We start from the raw sequence: 9,047 nt of genomic DNA, 5'->3' as shown, positions 1-9,047 counted from the left end.
TTACTGAACAGTGGATGGTTTTTATAATAACTTCCGTCACAAAAATCCTTATAGACACCGTTACTTTTACTTGGATTTGACATATGTTCATTTATCTCAGAATTCCTAAAAATAAACTGCAAGGTATCCAACAAGGGAACGTAAATTAATTTGTCAGTTACAGGGATTTGATCATATGTCCGTGTCACCCGATTCAATCTACTATTAAACCTTACCCCTAATTTGATCTCTGTAGGGTCAACAACAGCCCATTTCTCTTTGAAATATTTTTTCCATTTGGTTTCTGTACTTAAGTTTTGAGAATCGATTATCAAGATTATCAAAACAGTGTTCTATTTTTGATGTTGTGGCAAAATCATCAGCTGGAAGTAGATTTATTACCTCTCTTTTGATATTTGAATGAATTTCATGCACCAGTTCTTCCATATCCGATACTACAGATGTTACAACACTGGTTGCTACTCCACTGTTTTGCAATCTAGCAATAATGGATGCACACATTTCTTGAGTTTCAGTACCTCTCCTTTTATCATTGGATGATGTCTCTGGTATTTCAACATCATTATTTAAATCTGACACTATCTCAATCTGTTCATTAGCTTCGTCAGTTTGATTTTCAGTCACAATTTGGTCTAGGTAGTCATTTCGATGAACACTACTCAAGTGTTTTCGAAATCCAGCATAAGTCATGAAGCTGTGTTTACAATTGTTCTGTGCACATTTCAGGTTCAATTTTTTTCCTGGATAGTAAGCATGAATAAGTTTTAGGTGACGAACAAGGTCATTGATTTTAGAATGTGCCAGTTTGCAAACAAAGCAGCAAAACATTTTAATCTAGCTTAACTAGTTCAAAAGTTTAGCTCGTAGGTCCTTAACCCTAGGGGTTTCACGATATGTGCCAAGATCTATCTTGTAGATAGTTGTCTGGATGAATGTATACATTGCACGTAAGCAGTGGGGGTATGACACGCTAAAGACAAAGTATGCTTTAAAAAGTTCATCAAAGGCAGCAAGGGAAGACTTTGCCTGACATGGAAGGAGTTTTCCATCCAGCACGATGTAAAAATCATGGATGATGTTCTTCGCTGAGCCAACTGCAAGGAGATGTGGTTGAAGGCCTTCAGTCTTGTTAATGTGTTCAGTTAGACTACGGCAAGCCTGAATAAAAAAAATATATTAGAAAACTTAAACCCAATATATGACCTATGACAGCGCACTTATGTTTCCATGCAAACCTTGTGAAACTGCACAATGTGGTCCATTGCCTCTCTGATGCTTATCTTGGTGGATTTGTTCCTACCACCAGCTGAAGGTGGCAAAAGGTTGGCCAGGAGTAAAATAGAGGACATGTCACTGTCCCATACTGAAAAAAAAACGTGGATTAACAGAAATTAGGTGATTGTAAGTAGCAGACACATATTAACATCTTTACAGAAAACCTTACCTTGCCAATCGGAATCCTCGTCTTGTCTGTTACCCTGGGCATCTGAAAGCAGGCTGTTCAGATGCAAGGTCGAAGTAAGTGTTCTTGCTTCTGCAATGATCTTGGACTTTAGACTGTCCCATTGTTCAAGAAGTCTGGAGGCTGTTTCTGTTCCAAATTGGATGTCAAAATCTTGAAGTATCTGCAACAAATATGAATTAACATTACTAAATAATACAGGTCCTAGACACCACAGTTTTTCACATAAGCGAAATTTTCTCATCTCGTTGTATTCATCAACTGTATCTTACCAGTCCTTTAGTGTCGAGAAATCTCGGAAAAACTGAAAGCACTGTATTGGACTTCGCTGCATCATGAATAAGGAGCTGTTTGTGCTTGAATGTTGCTTTCATCTTCTCAAAAATCAGGTCCTTTTCTACACAATGATTCATGAAAGATATCGCTTCTTTGCATTGGTCACCCTCCAACTGCTGTTCCAAATGGTTGCAAGTTTCTCTATGAGCTGTTGGTCCTCCACTGCCCTCACTGTCTGATGTTCCACTTGACCTAGCATCCTTCTTGCTGTGGTGTCCGCCGTGGTGTTTGCTTTGCCGCGAAACTGTTTTGAGTCGCCAAGATATGTATCCTTGGTTGCTCTTAGGGTCATAAAAATGCTCCTTTACATAAAAACAAAACAATTCTTGTAAAGATCAAATCAAACATTTTCTAAGTCTTAACTTATCATTGTTCTAGGCATGAATGAGAAAGTGAGAAGAGTTGCTTAGAGCCATAATAAAATCCTCCGGCATTTCATTTAAAATTCTTCTATTAGGTACTTATGACAATGAATAAAATGTTAAGTACTTACATATCCAGTTCTTGAGTATGGATCCTTCATTGATGGGAACAGTGTTACAATTCCCAAGGCACAACGAGTTTTTGTTTCTTTAGAAGGGACACGGCTTTAAAAAGAACAATAACAATATTCAAATATGAATTGATTTACTAAGTCTGATAGTTTAAACTGTGCTTACCCTTCTTTGTCAGTAATGTGTGCGACAACAATGTTAACCAAGTGTCGCCGGGTTGAGTCTGTGAGTTTTCCATGTTCTTTATATTCAGACAAAACCGCAGGTCCTCCTGCTTTTTCCTCTAAAATGTCTCTAACAAACTATAATGAAAAACATTGTGTTCTGTAATGTGTTCATAATATAACAAAGTCAATAACTGCTATACAATCCAGCTAGAAAATTATGATTTTCACCTGTTTTGCCTCAAAAACTCCATCAAAACAAGGTCTCTTGGAGCTTGGTCCAGCACTGTCATCAGTCTCAGACGACACTGAAAGAGTGTCAGTTTGTGAGCTACAGGAAGAATCGAGGACTGAGCATTCTGGAAGCAAAATAAATAGAAACTTTAAACAAACATATAACAATTGAATCAATTAAATGCTACGTATGAAGATTTTTTATGAGCCAAATTTCTAATTGTTTGTCAACAAGATGTTTTCTCAAAGCTGAAATGCTTAGAATGAGGAAATCTAAATGTGTGGTCATGTTGTTTCAAGATCTATAGTATATTAGGGAAAGCTCTATACAGCATATAACTTGTAGTGTCTTCTATTTTTTTATATAATTTTAATGTTATTAACATGACTGCTTCATGGAAACGGTGACTTCCTCAAATCCATTTTCCATGTTGGTATATATCACAGACACACCTACCTGAATCTTTGTCAACAACTCTCCATAGGATATCATGTGATCTCTCCTCCAGCAAGTCAGTGAATACATCTTCATCCACCTCCACACCAGTGTCGTTTTGTAATGTTAGGTCTTTGTCACTGATTGAAAATTTCTTCCTGACTATGGTTAAAAGGAGACAGAGAGGTTTCTTCTCAAAACTCAACACAGCAACTGATAGCACGCTACAATGCAATAAGCATCAATAATCAAGAGTAAAACATTTTTAATTCATTCAATCATACCTTGAGTCATTAAACTGGTGTAATCTGCTCCATCTACTTTTATCAGTTTCTTCTTTCCGCCGTATATTACAGTGAACAGCATTGTTACTAGTGAAAACAAAAACAAACCATTAATTTAACTTGATCTTGATATGTTTATGGTTTAAATAATGCTGCTCCTGGTTTTCTGCAGTTTGGTGATGAAATACTTTTGGTTCAAAGTTTGATACAAAAGCTGCTGTTTATTTAGTATGCCTTTTTATACATACTGTTACAAGCCACAACGACCAGGCGATTTGAGATACGCTTAAGCATTTAACTTAAAACTAAGGTTTTCTCTGTGAAAACACATCTGTTCTCATCTCGCATGCTCCGCTTGCTAGAGAAGGCGTGTCTTTTTGACTAAAGACATGAAAGTGCTACGCGTTGCTACCCACGCATCAGTTTATTTTAATACTAATACAAACCTCCCGTTGTGAGAGTTGTACAATTAAATAATGTTTGATCAAACTAATACATTGTCATGTATTAACCTAACGATCTTTCACAAATGTTTGCAACCAATATGGTATACCTGAAGTACTAATGCATTCACAACATATAAGTTAGTTTAACAAAAATAATAACATGCATACTTATAATCCAAGTTATGCAAATTAATATTTTAAAATAATGCTTACCTATGATGCTGTTCACATAACGTTAAACGAGCTCAGATTCTGTGCATTCATGCATGCTGTGGTTAACATTTCCTCAGGATTAGTTCGGTGACGCAATATAACGTTAAATCGTGCAAAGTTTGATACAAAAACTGGCTACATATACTTTCTTTAGGTGATGTAACAAATCTCATTACAGGCCACAAAGACAACGCGATTTGAAATACTATTAACATTGAACTTAAAACTAAGGTTTTGTGTTAGCATCCATGCGCCGCTTGTTGGCGAAGGCACGTGACTCGCGTATTTTCCAAATAAAGACCGGGAAAACGGAGCCGCGTTGCTACTTTAATACATTTACAGAACAACCAGTATGATAATAAAACTGTAAAATTAAAACAGTGCATACCGGTTGTTCAAACAAATAACGCTACACCGTCATTTGTTAACCTCTAATGATCTTTCGGAAAGGTGCGCAATGTGTAACATCACTAATGGAATACTAATGCATTTACAATATAGTTTATCAAGAAATAACGGCATACGCGTATATTATGTAATATTTGAAGCTTATCCACGTGTTGATTAACTTTGGCTTACCTGATGCACGTGGTGCTCACGAGCTCAGAATCCACGCAGCTTCTTTATAAAAACATTTAAAACAAACGTCTTTGTTTTAATAAACATTCATTAATTACACACCAAATATCCCATTTTTAACACACAATTTATTAAAAGGTGATGCAAACATACATAGCTACCTTTGAACGTTGCACTCATCTCCTCGTGGTTTTCCAACTGAAGAGCCGTTAAGGATTGTGGGAAATGCACTGCTTACAGAGTTCAAGTTTAACTCTGAAAAATAACTTTTTTTATAGATGAAGTTTTACACTTGAAGATTAAAATGTACTCCGGGTTTAACACTGGGCAACACCAAAAAATGTACACCATAAATTTAACTCCAGTAAATTTGCTGTGCATACATTACAGCGAAAAGGCCATAGTGCAGGCTTCAAAACCACACACATGCAAGCACACATGCAAGCACACGCGCACACACACACACACACACACACACACACACACACACACGCGCACGCACGGCTTTGGTTGACTATCCCCGTGGGGACAGTCCATAGGTGTAATGTTTTTATACTGTACAAACTGTATATTCTATCCCCTATCCCTAACCCTATCCCTAAACCTAAAGATCATAGAACACTTTTTGCATTTTTAGATTTGTAAAAAATATTGTTCTGTACAATTTATTAGCTTTTTTGCCCCTGGGGACCTCAATTTTGGTCCCCACGGTGACACGAGCCCCCATGTGTTGGTGTGTATTCAGGTTTAGGTCCCCACCGGGATATACAAACATGAATACACACACACACGCACGCACACTTTTCATCTTCTTTTATCACTGGATTATAGCAGGGTCCAGACTCACATACCTTGAGGTGCCCACAGAAACAAGAGCCTGTTATTACCTGCCAGTTGTTTAGATGTGAGGAATTCCCTTATTTCCATAGCACACCGGGCCTCCTGGTTAGCAGGTAAAGTGAGGAGCCATCATTTCTCTTCGTGCTTGATGTGATGCATGTCCTCTTTCTCAATAAATCATTTAAAAGCTCATGTAGATCCATCAGGATCTCTGCTTATTGCTTCGGCCTGATGCCAGCATACAGTTACTCAACTGTGGGGCTGTCACGCTGAGGTAAGATGGAGAGGATTGATCAAATCTTTTCGCCACCTAGCCTCATCTGTAAGGGAATGAGAACGTGGAAAGCCATTAAAAAAGACTCACAGACTCTGTGCAGCATTCATTACCTTAAAACAAATTAAAGTTGTCTTAAGCTTCGGTGTAGGCTAGTGCACTGAGGATTTATGGTTTCAGCGGAAGTGGTGTTTCGGTGAGTTAGTAATGGGGGAAAGAACAACAAAATCGACAAACTTGGAAAAAATTCAAAGCGCAAGCCTCTCGGGGTGTTCTTTGTCAAAACAGCGCAATGCGTTTATTAGATTTACACAGGAATTAAGAAGTTTCACAATAGCCGAAAAGGACCGTAGCTCGAAGTCATAAAAGACTGCATGAGGCAAGCTATGAAAAAGTACCATGTAAGAATACCTTGCTTTGAAACAAGTGACTATGGGGGAGAGGGAAGGCTCCAGGCAATGTATTGTATAAACATATTTTGGGAGACAGGTTAAGCAAGTGAAATGCTATTCAACATGTGAACCGCTTGTGAAATTTCAAAGCAAAGTGAGAAATCGTTCTCCCATGGGAGGTTTTTGTGTAAAAAATGCTTCAATGTTGTTCTCAGCGTGACGGTTGGAGGCTTGAAAATGTATCTTCGATATAAAAGAAAACAAAGGGAATATGAAGTCTGAGGTAAACCTAATGCAGTCTTGAGCGATTTTCTACTACAGTTATTTTGCATGGAAAGATTTGGGCTCTAGTAAATTTTATTTGCAGCTCACACTTGGATTTAGTGAATAAGTTTTTGCTAGAATTATCTCTATTATTTCACAATTCACAAAACAAAACATGCATAAACATTTCCAAAGAAAAAATAAATGTTTTAAAATCCTGTCAAGCTTCACACTGATTTTAGATAAGAGTGGCTGCATTAGTATTCCATGCCAGTCGGAGCTAAAACAAATTGATACGTTTGTGTGGGGCATAAGCCTGGCACATCATTGTAAGAGAAGCCTCTTTCTTTCGTAACAGAAAGGACCAACTACAAAACAACAGTGTTGTGATTCAATCTATACACTCTGAAGACACTCAATTGCATAATAGAGGTCTGTTTGTTCTCTTTACCATTGAACTACACAGGCTACGCCATGATAGCACTGCTGATGTTTACATCACTCTTTGGCCTCCATTAAAATGTGGAGGTCTCTTGACAACCACGGCTGAATCATTTTGTTAACATGGCTAAGTATGAAATACATAATACTTCCAATTAGCAGTTATTTAGCACTGGAAAGGGAGGATGGGCTTAATAAGAGATGCTAGGTTTTACAGAAAATGGATTGCAGCTCTCACCAACAAACCAGAACACCGGGCAAGGTGCATGGGAAAAAAATGTAACATTTCGAAGGTAATAATGATTCAGACCTTTCCCCGAGCCTTCCGCACGTGGCTGCCCCAACGGGATGCACGGCAGCTGTAATTAGATGATGTTAGCATCTGTGTCACTGCCTGGGTTAATGAGGACCTCTATTTACCACTAATATGGCTAGCCATTCTCAGCCCAGAGGCTAACACTGCACATTTAGCTAATTACACAACCCCCTAATACACACCTTGACCCAAAAACACATCACTCTTTCAGTTATGTAATTTGGAGGCTTTTAAAGAAATTTCTTAACGGATCTGGCCTGCTAGATGATATCGTAACCATTTCCAAAAAACATCTTGGCTGGCATTTTTAGTGTTTTGCTATTTTTGAAAGTGCTGATCTACTGGGATGTTCATACACAAGCATCTCACAAGCATGTCATTTACATAACAAGAAAAGTGACCCAAGATATTTCGTCTTGTTCTATGAAAGAAAAATATATAAACTAGGTAAGTTTATGCTTAAAACAAAATTGTACATTAAAACTACACTGTAAAAAATGTCTGTAAAATTAACTGTGAAATTCTGTAAAATCCTGACATCAATATTTTGTAAACAGGAAAACAAGGAAGTTTTTTAAATTTACAGTAATATTTAGTAAAGGCAAACAATAATGTTGTAAAACACCGAACCAAACAAAAATGTTAATTTGACAGTAGGAATATGTTAAAATAACCATATTTGTTTGTATATAGACAAATTTCAGTAATTTATTCAGAGAAAAATTGTAAAGCATTTCAATGCCGTTAAAAATACTATAGGCTATGACATTAAACTATTTTTGGCAGGCAGATTTTCAATAGCCAGGCTACAGAAAGAAAATGTATTTATGAATGTATTGATAAATTCATGTTTTACTCTACAAATAAAAATGTTTAAGTAAAGCAATATTATATTAATATAAATAGTTTGCAATGTATCTATTTTTAATTATAGTACACCTGGCAATATATTATGTGTTAACAATGATATAGCCAAATATGAGCTGGTAATGGAATTACATACATCTGTGTCTTTCAAATGGGCAGTTAAGGGTTAAGTACAATGACTGTTTATGTTGATCAGTTCCTTGTTTTTATACTTTTATATATTAATACAATAAAAGTATTACATTTAAAATACATTGATTTGTAGTAATATTCATAATGCCTTGTCAATGTTCAATTCTCATGTAATTTGAATGTCAATTAGTTTTGCCTCGACCCCTCACAGTCACACAGCACGTTTGATTATCGCGGGAGCAGCCATTTTGACGAAGTTCATGGGTCATCGCATTTCAATTTGTTATAACTGCATGGAGACGTCGCTATCGGTCGCATTGGTAAGTGAAGAGTTCGTATTCCCCCCAAACCTGAGAGACATTAATGTGCACATATGTTTATTTTACCGTTTTAATGATTTTGCCTGGCTGGGGTTAATTACAAGTTTTTCTTAACGCTCAGCTCATTCAATATGTCCCTTTCATGCTTAGTGGGTCTTTGACAGTGTCACCCGAGTAGGGCAAGAATTTAGAAATCAAGCGATTTTATTAGTTTGTTAAAATGATCACCTGTCGTTTTTGCAGCAAAACACTAGAGACGTTGAGGGGTTATGTACTGCACTGCAAAGTTCATAGGAACGAACCCCATTGTTTATTTAAATGTGTTGGCGCAAACTGCAAACGGACATTTTGTAGTTACGCAGCTTTTAAAGCTCATTTTTATCGTGATCACAATGAGTCTGCGCCCTCTGTTCCTGCTGGAGCCGTTGTTACGGATTTTAAATGTGCCATATCTTCGTGTGATCAACAATTTCACACAGTTAAAGAACTCATATGCCACGTAAAAGACCATATAGTGCAGGGGCGACCTGTGGCATGTCCAGTAACGGGTTGT

At 37.1% G+C, this 9,047-nt stretch overlaps 1 protein-coding gene across 2 annotated transcripts; it reads right to left on the bottom strand.

Moving 5' to 3' along the window:
* Positions 1-403: 403 nt before the first annotated feature.
* Positions 404-4,876, bottom strand: LOC130553280 (uncharacterized). Of its 2 annotated transcripts, none has more exons than XM_057332151.1 (11): positions 4,810-4,876; positions 4,649-4,690; positions 3,411-3,497; positions 3,148-3,288; positions 2,688-2,815; positions 2,458-2,594; positions 2,292-2,385; positions 1,735-2,100; positions 1,445-1,625; positions 1,236-1,363; positions 404-1,158 (listed from the first exon to the last, which is right to left on the bottom strand). In XM_057332151.1, exons 3-11 carry the CDS (start codon positions 3,490-3,492, stop codon positions 844-846), a joined length of 1,572 nt encoding a protein of 523 aa, XP_057188134.1. In that variant the 5' UTR covers positions 3,493-3,497; positions 4,649-4,690; positions 4,810-4,876; the 3' UTR covers positions 404-843. The 2 variants fall into 2 exon arrangements, with proteins under 2 accessions (XP_057188134.1, XP_057188135.1); XM_057332152.1 differs by having other exon boundaries at positions 4,802-4,821.
* Between the last annotated feature and the right edge of the window lie 4,171 nt (positions 4,877-9,047).

This window comes from Triplophysa rosa, linkage group LG4 (genome assembly GCF_024868665.1).
Source record: "Triplophysa rosa linkage group LG4, Trosa_1v2, whole genome shotgun sequence".
Classification (NCBI taxonomy): Eukaryota; Metazoa; Chordata; class Actinopteri; order Cypriniformes; family Nemacheilidae; genus Triplophysa; species Triplophysa rosa.
The sequence above is the reverse complement of the archived record's forward strand: the minus strand, read 5'-3'. Positions and strand labels throughout refer to the sequence as shown.

Bases quoted from the DNA above. Each gene is read 5' to 3' on its own strand.
- LOC130553280 (XM_057332151.1), bottom strand. From the start codon at position 3,492: ATGCTGTTCACTGTAATATACGGCGGAAAGAAGAAACTGATAAAAGTA. The intron at 2,816-3,147 runs GTAGGTGTGTCT...TTTTGCTTCCAG, and splicing joins AGTTGTTGACAAAGATTCAG to AATGCTCAGTCCTCGATTCT. The intron at 2,101-2,291 runs GTAAGTACTTAA...TTTTATGTAAAG, and splicing joins CATACTCAAGAACTGGATAT to GAGCATTTTTATGACCCTAA.